This window comes from Salmo trutta, chromosome 1 (genome assembly GCF_901001165.1).
Source record: "Salmo trutta chromosome 1, fSalTru1.1, whole genome shotgun sequence".
Classification (NCBI taxonomy): Eukaryota; Metazoa; Chordata; class Actinopteri; order Salmoniformes; family Salmonidae; genus Salmo; species Salmo trutta.
The window spans coordinates 33,483,545-33,497,585 of record NC_042957.1 but is presented as its reverse complement, the minus strand read 5'-3'; the positions used below and the strand labels follow the sequence as shown (position 1 = coordinate 33,497,585).

At 41.9% G+C, this 14,041-nt stretch overlaps 1 protein-coding gene across 2 annotated transcripts; it reads right to left on the bottom strand.

Moving 5' to 3' along the window:
• Positions 1–3,365: 3,365 nt before the first annotated feature.
• On the bottom strand, positions 3,366–7,519 carry cnr1 (cannabinoid receptor 1). 2 transcript variants are annotated; one of them, XM_029754099.1, is made up of 2 exons: positions 7,224–7,519; positions 3,366–5,713 (listed from the first exon to the last, which is right to left on the bottom strand). In XM_029754099.1, exon 2 carries the CDS (start codon positions 5,661–5,663, stop codon positions 4,257–4,259), a length of 1,407 nt encoding a protein of 468 aa, XP_029609959.1. In that variant the 5' UTR covers positions 5,664–5,713; positions 7,224–7,519; the 3' UTR covers positions 3,366–4,256. The 2 variants fall into 2 exon arrangements, with proteins under 2 accessions (XP_029609959.1, XP_029609966.1); XM_029754106.1 differs by having other exon boundaries at positions 3,366–5,671.
• Between the last annotated feature and the right edge of the window lie 6,522 nt (positions 7,520–14,041).

The following is a 14,041-nucleotide window of genomic DNA, read 5'->3' as shown; positions in this document are numbered from 1 at the left end:
TATGTATACGGTAGTTAAGAAAGTAATACTACAGTAAGTATGTTGTGTAGTAAGCTGTTAGTGCCTCACCATGATAATTTGGTCTATTTCCCCTTCTTCATTTCACCTACTGTTCTTACTTGGTGGTGCACATGTAGCCTATAACCTGTTTTAGAGAAATGTAATCATTGAATATTGTAAGAGCTTTCATTGTCTGCTTATATGCCCCCTTTATTTATCCTACGGTTCTGACTTGGTGTACAGGGAGAACACTGTAAGAATGGCCGATGTTCTGAATTCTGTCGCTGTACATTTCAAAAGTGCTGAACAAATAGTTATATTGACTACGTCCGTCCTAGCTCGCTCAATAATGTCTTAATCGAAATTACGGATTGCCTCTTATCCGCTTGTCGTCCCCTTATGCCATAGTTTGTACATCTCAATTGTCAGTAGAAACCACATTTGTTTAAAAGTCAGCCATATCAGCTATGTTTTTTAAAAGGCAGTAAATGAGGCTGAATGAACTGTTTCGCTGCCAGACAAGGCTCAGCTGACAGCCAGGTGTAGCAGTGGTAAGCTGTTGGGACTGCTGCCGAGACACTGCTGTTGAGACAGCTTTATGCAAGCCCTAACAGTTTGCGGGCACCGTTTGTCACCGTTATAGTGCAATTAATGTATTCTTTAGTGTTGTGCTGTGTAGTGGCTTTGCTGGCATGCACCCCCCCATAGGGTCCTTTGGGTACCAGTACCAGTACCGAGTCGATGTGCAGGAGTACGAGGTAATTGAGGTAGATATGTAGGTTACATATGGGTAGAGATAAAGTGACTAGGCAACAGGATAGATAATAAACAGTAACATTTGTGATTAGTCAAAAGAGCTAGTGCAAAAAAGGTAAATGCAGATAGTCCGGGTAGCTATTGGTTAACTATTCAACGGACTATTTAGCTGTCTTATGGCTTGGGGGTGGAAGATGTTCAGGGTCCTGTTGGTTCCAGACTTGGAGCATTGGTACTACTTGCCGTGCGATAGCATAGAGAACAAACACCAAATTCTGCTGCTCCTTATCTCACTGGTAGGCCTACCAGTTATGTTTCGTTAATCTGTCCACGAGAGATTATACCTTAACAGACTTCCTATGAAATCATAGCATTGCCTCTTTCATGTGTCTCTGTTCAGCTGTAAATCTGAACTGTTCAAAAAAGTTTGTCTGTTTATAATATGTTATTAGCACTGCTATTAGTACTGTCTCAAAGTCCCACGTAGGGGGCCCTATGTGGGGTGGCAGCGTAGCCTAGTGGTTAGAGCTTTGGACTAGTAATCGAAAGGTTGCAAGATCAAATCCCTGAGCTGACAAGGTACAAATCTGTCGTTCTGCCCCTGAACAAGGCAGTGTTCGAATCCCCGAGCTGACAATGATGGCCTAGGAACAGTGGGTTCCTAGGCCATCATTGTCAGCTCGGGGATTCGATTTGTTCTTAACTGACTTGCCTAGTTAAATAAAATAAAAATGTATCTAGAGTATGAGTGCTTATTAAGGATCAGTTTTGCCATTTTAGATCACAATGGGAGAGTGGGAACTGATTGGAGATCAGCGCTCAATCTGAGGTGCTTTATACATACAACCCTAAAGCCCTCGGTTTATAACAACTGTATTGTATTGTATTATATTGTATTATAACAACTGTATTATCATTATTAACTATCTTCCAAAAAAGCCAAAAAGGCCTATTAACTGATTAACTATCTTCCAAAAAGGCCTATAACGTAGACAATGAAGAGTTGTTGGGAAATTCCCATCCTGTGGATGTGAGACAGTGAGTGCTGTATATCGTCCACAAGAGGGCGAGAAAGCATCAGGACTCCATGCTTCCCTTTAAAGCCAACTTATACTTGATCCAAAAATGTGGTCGGAGGCTTTGTAATGGGGTGTGACACGATTGCGGAGCCTCCAGAGGGGTGCAGAGGCCAAATCAAGCTCTGTACCCCATCACCTCTCAAATTTTGTAACAATGCGGAGGTCTCTGAATAGCTCCACATTGACATAATTGGTTGATGGTAAGTGGGAGCGGAAGGTCCTGTATAAACACAAACGCACTTCTTTGAAAACTTCCTTTACAACAGCTCTGCTCCACGAAGCCAAAAAGTATATTTTCTCTGACTTCTGCATCATAGCCTTCTATTCTTGAAAAAAAAATAGATTTCTGTTCAGTGTCCTTCCTAATAGCCTTCTTGAGACGGAGTAATAACATACAGTATCTGACATGGTTGGTGTAGGTGTATAAGCTATGGGTGTATGGTTGTATAAGTTATATGATTGGATCTCTGCTTACACCTATTTGTGACAGATCTAACGTCTTGTTATCAGAGATTACTTCAAAAAAGTGAGGAAGGAAGGGGGCTATTCGAACAAGACCTTGGGGTCACTATTACAGTTTATCAAATTTGTTCTATTGTGATTTTCTTCTCTTTTGTAGGCTGAATACACTATACCTACTAGCCTACAGCTTTTCATCAAATAATCATGAACTTGGGCAGAAGACATGATAACCAGCTGTGACTTTATTCAAAAGCTTGGAAACATTACATTGCAATATGAAAAAAACAGTTGAATACTGCAGTTTCCCCCCCACCCACCCCCCACAGACTTCTCAAATGCCACCACTGTACAGAAGCCACTTAACAGTTTGACATTTGATTTCCAACACTCAACATTACAAGAGGCAGCAAAGCATACTGGTAAACAGCTGTCGGTAGTAGTTTAACACCAAGAGAAATGTCTAAAGAACAATGTTAACTGAGTGATAGTTCTAGATTAAAAGTCCTATATAATATCATTGAAAATGACAATTTTCATCAACACTGGTAAGAGACTCATTCTAATGTTTTGTCAGCTAACGAATGAAAGGCTTGCTTTTGATAAGAATGAACTGCAGTCAACCTAAAAACTGACAGACAGGCTATCTTCTTGTTTTGTTTATCTAAAAGCTGTGCTGTATGTCTACTCTAGGGTAGCTTTTGTGATCTCCTCAAATATCAAAATAATCCTAATCAACAGTACTAAGTTATGTTTATGGTAACACTGACACAATTTCATGAGGTGTTGAACAGAAGGTCGATTTTTTTTGTAATCAAGTTGTAAGGTTATTCACAAATGTACTGAATTCAATTAAATCCACTTAAAAGTAATCTGAATTCAATTCATTGCATGTAGTTCTATGATTATTATGTTAGTGCGGCCAGCACACTGCAACCAGATTTCAATTTTCATGACCTGTGCTCAAGCTTTAGCCATACAATACATTGTTGCTTTGACAAACGGTTTTAAAGACAGACTCATAATTAAATCACTTTTTGGAACTGTATTGTATGTAACACTGTACAATTGTTTGGTATACATTCATTTTTATTGAAAACATACCACTATAGCCAAGAGTAGAGACAAAGATATGAAAGGCAGAATACCTTATTACATTGTATATTTTTGACTTAGTGAACACATCTCATAAGTATTTAAAGCAGATTAGCTTATTATGGCTTGAAATGGCACATTTATTTCATTAAATTGAAGACTGTGGTTTCCAGATTCATCCAGCTTCTATATGAAAGATGACTCAAACAGTCAATGGAGCTGTCTACACAAAGTCAGGTCAGATTGTATTTCCTGTTAGTTATTTCTGTATAAAAAAATAAACAAACTCAGACAGGTATAAAAAGAAAATACAAAGGCAACGGTTCCTCTGTCGCTTTATGGATCATACATGTCTTAAGTAAATTAAAATTAAAGTTAGACCCTTATGTAAATAAAATGGAACTCTTCACGACACACTGTATATTTGTACATAACGCCTGGACAAAGCCAATGCCTGTTCTGGCTTCTCAAAGCCTAAAAGATTTATCTTCTTTATGGAACACATATTGACATCTTGATAACATATTAAAACATACTTCTAATCAAAAACTTAATTAGCCCATTATCCCATGAATGAATATATCATTGGTTCAGAACCTGAATTCACAGTACAAAAATATGCTAAGCCTTCTACAGTTTGATCACCATGAAGTCTATGGCCAACAGTCCCCATCCACTGTCTTCATCACCTTTAAAAATCTATTTGGCACTTTGGCACTGGAACACTATACTGGCACACCTCATAAACATAAAACAATGAAGTAATGAACCGCTGAAGCATTTGGCTATGTGTGTAATTCATTACATCCTGTGGAAGGTCCATCCCCATCTCGTGACGCAATATCGCTGTGACATGATGATGACCAGCTAGACAGCTTCTGCAGATGTCTCAGTGGAGACAGACATGGTCACTTCGGCTATTTTCACAGTGGTCTTCACACAGCTCTCTGCAGCCCTGTTGGCAGCAATGTGCCTGTTCTGGCAGTCAGACTCCAGGCTATTGTCCAGCTGCTGGGCACTGCCCCGGCACGCCTGGCATGAGTTTAGGAAGGCGTGTCGCATGTCCTTGCTCCTCAGGGCGTAAATTATTGGATTGACGGTTGAGTTGAGCAGACAGAGCATGCTGGCGAAAGCAAACACTGTCTTAATATCGTCATCCATCTTCCAAAACAGGTCGTAGACCATGATGGCCAGCACAGGGCCCCAGCAGATGACCAGCACCACCAGGATGAGGACCAGTGTCTTGGCCAGGCGGATGTCCATGCGCGTCTGCTCAGGGCGCATGGTCTGCGACTTAGTCCCATCCGCCGAGTATACCACCAGGCTCTTCTGGGAGGTGCGGCTCAGCATGCGCACGGCGTGGTGATGGGCCTTCCACAGGATGTACATGTAGGCGTAGATGATGAAGAAGACGAGCACACTGGTCACCCCGATCCAGAACATCAGGTACTTCTCGTCGATAAGCGGAAAGATGTCTGAGCAGACCGAGTTGAGCTGCTTGCAGTTCCAGCCCAGCAGAGGGAGCACTGCGAAGACAATGGAGATAGTCCACATCACGCAGAAGGCGATGACAGCCTTGGTCCGCGTGACGATGCGCCTGTAGGCCAGGGGCCTGTGGATGGAGATGTAGCGATCTATAGCAGTGAGAAACAAGCTTCCCACAGAGGCTGTGAATGAGGCGGTGACTCCACCCAGCTTGAAGAGGAACACATTGGGGCTGTCCTTTCTGTGGAACACATGGAAGTCCAGAAAGCTGTAGACGAAGATGACGCTGCCCAGCAGGTCGGCTACAGCCAGGCTGCCTATGAAGTGGTAGGAGGGACGGCAGCGCAGGGTGCGGGATTGGAGTATCACACACAGCACGATAAGGTTCTCCAACACCGTGAAGGTGCCCAGGGTGAGAGACATCACCGCCACAGCCAGCTGCTGGCTAGGGGTAAGGATCATGAAGCATTCCATGTCCATGAAGTTCTCCCCACACTGGATTCCGGTTCCCTCATCTCCAAAGCCACTCCGGTTGCCAAACAGGTCTGTGGCATTGGTAGGGAAGAACGGAATGCCTTTGAGGATGAGTTCCTCATCTCCAGGCACTTTGTCTGGGAAAGAGTTACTGAGGAAAGCAGAGAGAGGCTTCTGGACGGACAATCCACCCTTAGTGAAGTCAGCGTTGACAGTGGTGTCATCATAGCTGGCATCGTTGGAGCCCAGGTACTGCAGTCCAGAGGTTATAGTCCGGAAGGTGGTGTCAGCCACGCCATCTAGCACAGACTTCATGACTGGACCTGAGAGGTGAACACTGCGGTTTAAGATGATTCCTGGTTAACCTATGAAATGATGAGAGAAATATTTGTGGACAGACATAATTATGCTTTTCTTTTTGTTCTTTGGATCCCCATTAGCTTTTGCAGAGGCAGCAGATATTCTTCCTGGGGTCCACAAAAAACACAAAACATGACAAGTAACAAAACACCGGTGCACTAATAGACAAGGACAGTCACACAAATAAAAAAATACCACGATATACAAACAATAAATGAATCAATAAAGAAAATAATAATGCAAACAATACAACAACAACAAAACTGTGTGTTAAGAGTGTCTGTGTATGTCCCCTGACAGTCCCCGCCGTTCCATGAGATGTTGTTTAATCGTTTTGTAAAGGTAGTTTTGCTTATTGCTTGAGTAATTGGAGATGGAAGGGAGTTCCATGCGATCAAGGCTCTGAATAATACTGTGCGTTGCCGTGAATTCTTTTTTGGACTTGGGTAACTGTGAAGAGACCCCTGGTGGCATATCGTGTGGGGTATGTATGGGTGTCTGAGCTTAATGTTATTTGATGCTCTGTTATGACAGTTTAACTGGCATTGAATGGCATTGAATCACATATTCCGTGGCCAAAATTAAACCATGTCTTAGATTGGGTTTTTCTCACATTGCTTGAATGAGCAAAATCATCAGGGTGTTTTAAATACAACCTGCTATATCTCATTCTAGAAATGATATTACATTATAATTATCTAATGATAATCATTAGCCTGAGGGCAGCCTTCTTTAAAAAAAAATAAAAAATGTTGATAGATGCTAACCATTAGGGATGAGCAAAGGATAAGCTATTGCCCTGCATGTCACACAGAGAGAAAATTCCACCCCTGTCAGATAACTCATGCGCAACAGGAGACAGTCGATTTTGTTCATGTTTGAATACATGAGATCACTAAACACGGCTGCTGTTATACCCCTTTACTGTTCTTTTGTGCTATCGTTCTCATGCTTAGCAGTCGCCATAGGACGGTGCACACAGGTGCAGTCATACCGAAGCTGATGGGGTATACCGTTATCTAAAAGTGAATAAAGCCTTCATAGCATTGATTTATATTTTACTAAATGTATTTCAAGAGTCCTAAATCCATTATCTTAACTTTTAACTGCATTTACAATTTCACAATATTAGACTAATTGGCTAAATGCCCTACTTTGTAAACGTTAGTTTCACTTTCACCACTATAGGCGTCCCCTAAATTGGTTATTATTCTTTCAATGGGTTTCACCTTTTATTTTTCAAATGAATTATAGATCTACTATTCAATGCCATTGTATAGGCTTCGTTAACGTTTAGGTTAATGTGTTGATGTCAATACACATGTAGGCTATAATAGCGTTTTTTGTACTGTGAAATGAATGAGAGTCCTGAATTAGGACACATTGGTCTAAATAATTTATTTTAGCCTAATAAATCGCAATACATTTAATTATACATGACGCTGTAATTTGGGGGAAAATGATTCCCTATTAAATTAAAAAGGTAAATGAAATACAACAAAAACATGTATTTACCTTCACATTGCTCGTCCAGGTGTAGACTTCCCTCCACTCAAACTGTCTCCAATCATTAATCCAACCTTGACGCGCTGTGCCTGACTAAATAAATATACATTTAATCATCAAAACAAGGAAAGGTAAAAACATTTAACATTGCATAGAAAATATATTTATATAAGTATCTAAGTGGTTATTTATTGGTTTATGAGGTTTCTTGATGGGCGCGCATTTCCTTTGGCATCCGCGCTCTCATGTGCGCCCTTCGCACTGGTCTAAAGTTCTGGTTGCTGCGATGTCTTGAGTTTTTTTTATGTGCGTATTTATGAAGCATCGCTTTAGAATGCCACATCACGTGCTATGAAACGCGCTATCCATAGATTTCTATAACCAAGTGCAGGGATTTTGGTGCCGTCAAGTGCAAGAACAAGGGAGAATGCAGACACAATAAAAACACGGATTTTAGTCCCCAAAGCCCATGCACTTGGACAAAACGACAGCTGCACATAGCCGACTGTTATAGGTTCAGTGCATTATGGCTCAAATAGGTTCACTTACAGATAGGCTTTGTATAAGACAGTCATTTTCACATAATTTCACTGTCATTGATTTGTCATAATGAAAAACGACATTTACAATATTCTTGAAATTGATCTTGGTTGATCTGGTAAACTATTGTTCATTACTATCTTTATCGAATGAAAATCTTGGATTAAACAAGCTAATTGTGAATCCCACCAGTGATCTGTTGGGTTTTTTAAAGACAGTGGAACACACTGCATATAAATGACCATGCTTTGTAACCTAGTCAGTGTGTGTTCATGAACTGGGCCATAGGAGCACTGTGAATGACCTCAGTAGCACAGCATGCCAAACTATCATTAGGCTATTTGCATCTTTAGGCCATGTTTTGCCATTCTTCAGGTACATTATCTGTTTCTTCTCAGACAGTCTTGTTATTGATTAAAGGACATTGCTGGTGGGATAGCACATTTTCAGTCTGTCTTTTCAGTCTGTCTTTAAGATCAATTTCTGTAGATATTGACCTCAAAGGGCAGACATCTAAAATGGGTCTGAGCACAGGGAATACTGTAACAGAGTCTCAGAAGGGTTGAAATTCCTTCAGGAAACACTGTGATCTCAACAGCCTGCCCAATTAGAAATCAAAAAAATATTTAACTGCAGTGAATTATAAGGCTGGCCCTCTGTATGACTTCAATCATGATTATAAGCACAGACAATGAATGGATACATTTCTATTTCATTGTCATCATTGAGTGGACCAACCTCTTACACGTGGAATTATATATTTTACTCTGCATTTTAAGCCAGCCGAAGGGGAAGAATGAATTGAATGGTCGGTTGGAGACATGAAAAACAGAACAAAAACAGAATTGGACATTGAATCCATAGGTGGCCTCGCCAGAGCGTGACAACCTTGTCTGCCACTTCAGCAATGAGAGAGAGAGGGAGATAGAGAGAGAGAGAGGCTCTCAGTATTGTGACAGCAGGTTTAATCACTAATGTGGTTGGGCCAGGAGACTGTAGTGAGTGTCCACAATGTTCTCTACAGTCAACACAGCTCTAAATGATGTTTTAATAGGCTGTGGGAGGCAGGTGACAGCTCGGCCAGCTGTGACAGGCTGAAATAAAAAAATTGCTCTTGGTTTATAATTTTTCATTTGACCCATTTACTAGTGTTCCTTTTTTCATTATATACACAGATATAATGAGAAGTACCTGATGTTCTGGATCGGGGTGACCGGGGTGACAGTGTACTCGTCAAACTTTTAAGAGACAGAATTCAAAACTTTATTGACTTTATTGAACTAAACATAACGTAAGTACTAAGCATTTTTATTAACACTTTCGTGACATTGTGGTAGAGCCTTAGTGGAGTATGGAGGCTCCTCAGAGGAGAAAGGGGAGGACCTTCCTCCTCAGTGAATTTCCTAAAAATAGTGAAACATTTAAAAAGTTATTATTTTGGGATAAAACTATACAAAATATATTCATGTCACCAAATAATTGATTAAAACACACTGTTTTGCAACGAAGGTACATAGAAGCCTCAACAGCAGTCTTTAGGGTAGCACCATGGTGCAGCCGGAGGACAGCTATGCTACGTCCTCCTGTGGGTACATTGACTTCAATACAAAACCTAGGAGGCTCATGGTTCTCACCCCCTTCCGTGGACATACACAGTAATTATGACAACTTCCTGAGGTCCTCCTTTGATCTATCAGAGCTCTTGGGTGGACAACTGACATGTTGTCCACCCAATCAAAGGATCAGAGAAGGAATCTAGTACTAAAAGCATAAGCTACAGCTAGCTAGCACTGCAGTGCATAAAATGTGGTGAGAGCTGACTCAAAGCGAGAGAAAGACAATAGTTGAACAGTTTTGAACAGATTCATTCCTTCAAAAATGAAGGAGGAGCAAGAGAGAGAGAGCACTAGCTATAATTTGTACAAAAAAAATAAACTTTTACTTACTTAGCTATAAAATGCAACTAGCTAGTTTAGCCTACTCAAACACCCGGCTCAAATAGATGGATGCTATGTTAGCTAGCAGGCTATGAATATCCAACATCGGAACTCTTCCCAGTCAAGGTAAGCTTTTTGGCTTTTACAAATTATTGCCACCGGGTGCCTGCCGGTGTAACTGTTAAACTGCTTACTGGCTGTACACGGTGCTGCATGATTGTAGCGGGTTTACTAACGCGTTAGTTCTATTAGCTATGTGATTATGATGTTACTTTAGCTAATATTTTGGCAACGATATAGGCTGTGTGTAGCGTTTATGATATAAAGGTTTGCCTTGGAAAGGTTTTTTCGCCTGGTCACGGACATCTGATGTGTTGTGCACTGAAGTCCACAAGTCAAGGGAAAAGGTGAGAGGACCTGTGTGCACCTACGTTGTAAACTTTAATTCACAGGCTAGGTTGTGGCAACCTCATGATGGGTTTAGGGAAAATTTGCAGTAGCCTGAACCTATCAATGTTATTTTGAACTAGGTGAATGGAATATGAACGACAGTCATCCAATATCCTGTAATAGAAATAAGGCCATGCTCATAAAAAAACTATTGTCCTCCCTCATCTTAAACGCCACTGTGGTGGACCTACAAAAAAGCTACTCTCATATGTGGTTTTTCATAGATGTGAGCGGACCAAGTACTTTGAAGTTGCTCTAAAACGGAAAGGTGGACTAAACGATTCAGGAGCAGGTTTTCTTAATTGACCAAAGTTCTCTGTTGAGGTATTTTTTCCCTCTCAAACACTCCAACACTATCAAGGATGATCTCCCAAGGAAAACACAAATCTCCTTCTTTACAAGGGCAAGGAACATAAGGAGAGTATCTTTAAACTATAACATAAATCACGGGAGTGTCACAGCCTTAATGATCCGTCCGTGGAGAGCTCCCTTCGGGTGGTCGTCCGGATCCGTGGTGGCCATTCCCAAGAGGTGGTGTGTCCCCTTCTTCTCCCTTCCCGAAAGGCACGTCCTCTCCTTTGTAGAAGCAAACACTCTTTTCTTTCTCCCCTCTCTGCCTGTTCCCTCCTCTCTCTTGTAGGGGAAAGAGAATAGCTCATTAGTACCGTCAGCTGTGCTTAATTGCCTCTGATCACCTTGACTCACATGCCGGGCTGGGCTACTGTCCGTGTGAGCAGCCTGCCTTCTGGTGGTCCTTCCACATGGACTACTGAAGAGAGTCTGCCACTCTTTTTTGCACTAAAGCATCTACGGAGGCTAAGGTTTTTAAGCCCTCTCTACGCACAACTACTGTACCTACATGATCTACAATGTTAATATTGTTCATCCCTTATCCAACTCACACAGGCTTTTGTGATATTTAAAAAGCTGCTAAGCCTTCATATGAACGACATCATTTCCTAGGAATGAGTAAACACTGACTGTATATAGTGTGATCATTTTGGTCAATACATTTTGCAAATCAGATGACACAAGCGAAACACATTGGCATCTGAGTCTCACATCATGTCATACATTTTGTTCCTGTCAGGGCTCAGATGAGCATACAGCACAACATAGAACTTGGAATGAGATATTCAAGGCCCTATCACCAGGGAATGAACTTTTCCTTATGCCATTTTCAGTAGAGTGCACTTCATGAACTGCTCTCATGAACTGGAAACGTCCTGTTGCGATCACAGTCATTAGGGTGACTTGCAGGATAAGAATCAATCATGTTGATTTGAGAGAGAGACTCACGAATGAAATGTATTTCCCCATTGCCATCTGTAGCCAGTGGTTCTCTTCTGTGTCCCAAATGACACCCTTTTCCCTACAAAGTATACTAGTTTTCTGGTCATAACTACACTGGACAAAAATAGAAACGCAACATGCAACAATTTCAAAGATTTGAATGAGTTACAGTTTATATAAGGAAATCAGTCAATTGCAATACATTCATTAGTTCCTAATTATGTAAATATGCATCTGTTGGTCACAGATACCTTTAAAAAAAAGTAGGGGCGTGGATCAGAAAACCAGATATTGGCTGGAACTGGACACACTGTCGTACACGTCGATCAAGAGCATCCCAAACATGCTCAATGGGTGACATGTCTGGTGAGTATGCAGGCCATGTGTAGCGGGGTGCGTACTGGTGGCAGAGGAGTCAGGCGCAGGAGAGCGAAAACTGATTTACAACGGTGTCGTTTAATAAACATAAAACCACCGTAAACAGAACAATCAATGAATGGGTCAAATAAAACCCGGTATCCACCAGCATAACGTGCACGAGCACTACAAGAAACAATTCCGGACAAGGACATGGGGGGAACAGAAGGTTAAATACACAACATGTAATTGATGGAATTGAAACCAGGTGTGAGAGAAGACAAGACAAAACCAATGGAAATGAAAGGTGGATCAGCGATTGCTAGAAGGCCGGTGACGTCGACCGCCGAACGCCGCCCGAACTAGGAGAGGGACCGACTTCGGCGGAAGTCGTGACACCATGGAAGGACTGGGACATTTTCAGCTTCCAGGAATTGTGTACAGATCCTTGTGACATGGGGCCGTGCATTATCATGCTGAAACATGAGGTGATGGCGGCGGATGAATGGCACGACAATGGCCTCAGGATCTTGTCACGGTATCTCTGTGCATTCAAATTGCCATCGATAAAATGCAATTGTGCTTGTTGTCCGTAGCTTATGCCTGCCCATACCATAACCCCACCGCCACCATCGGGCACTCTGTCCACAATGGTAACATCAGCAAACCGCTCGCCCACACGAAGCCATCTGTCTGGTACAGCTGAAACCGGGACTCATCCATGAAGAGCACAGTTCTCCAGCATGCCAGTGGCCATTGAAGGTGAGCATTTGCCCACTGAAGTCGGTTACGACCCGAAATGCAGTCTGGTCAAGACCTTGTTGAGGACAACGAGCAAGCAGATGAGCTTCCCTGAGACGGTTTCTGACAGTTTGTGCAGAAAATCTTCAGTTGTGCAAACCCACAGTTTCATCAACTGTCTGGGTGGCTCGTCTCAGACCATCCCGCATGTGTAGAAGCTGGATGTGGAGGTCCTGGGCTGGCGTGGTTACACGTGGTCTGCGGTAGTGAGGCCGGTTGAATGTACTGCCAAATTCTCTAAAATTATGTTTGAGGCCGCTTATGGTAGAGAAATTAACATTCAATTCTCTGGCAACAGTTCTGGTGGAAATTTGCGGCATTGTGTTGTGTGACAAAAATGCACATTTTAGAGCGGCCTTTTATTGTCCCCAGCACAAGGTGCACCTGTGTAATGATCATGCTGTTTAATCAGCGTCTTGGTATGCCACACCTGTCAGGTGGATGGATTATCTTGGCAAATGAGAAATGCTCACTAAAAAGGATGTAAACAAATTTGTGCACAAAGTTTGATAGAAATAAGGTTTTTGTGCGTATGGAACATTTCTGGGATATTTTATTTCATCTCATGAAACATGGGACCAACACTTTACATGTTGCGTTCATATTTTTATTCAGTATATATGGGGAATAGGTTTCCATTTAGGACGCACCCTCTGAGTGCTATGCGGTCTCTAGTCTGATCAGTCAGCCTCTCTGTGTGGGAGGAGCTGAGGCCTACATTGGCAGGCAGAGTTTTATTTATTCCAATGTGCCAGCCTCCTAATGCATCAGTAAGCACCTCATCATTCTCCCAGCCTAACTGAGCCTTTGACATACAGGATCTGTCCGGGCAGCTTGTATAATCAGCCCCAACCTGATTTCCCTCTAATGGGGAGAATTATATTAGCCCTCCATCCCAGCCTGGGCCTTGGGCTGTGTGTCGAAAATGGCATAGTATTCCCTATATAGTCCATTACTTTTGACCAGGACCCATAGGGCTCCGGTCAAAAGTAATGCACTATATAGGGAATAGGGTGCCATTTGGGACGTAACCATGGAAACCTGCCGCACTCCTCTCGCAGTTCATGAGGGAAAAACAGAGGCAACGGTATATCTTCCAAGTTAAACAGCACATTAACTGGAACAGAACACACCGTAATGACAGTTAATTAAATGCAGTGATTGTGGCAATCATTGTGGCGCATAATAAACGTTATGCTAATAAAGGGTTTGTTAACAAGTCAAATGTGATTAAAAAAAAGAAGCTTCCTCATTTGTTTGTTAAGTTGGTAACAAACGGATGCATTGCTCTGTTGTTTTGCCAGTATGCAGTAAAGGTGGCCATGACAATTTTTTCTCCTCAAATTGAATCATGTGTTTAACGCATAAATTATGAGAACTAAGGAAAAAATTGCTGATATGTGGTGTGTCCATAAATAGCCACTACAGCTATGGTTTATTTACGGTTAT

Excerpts from the sequence above, each read along its gene's own strand:
- cnr1 (XM_029754099.1), bottom strand. The coding sequence starts at position 5,663 with ATGAAGTCTGTGCTAGATGGCGTGGCTGACACCACCTTCCGGACTATA.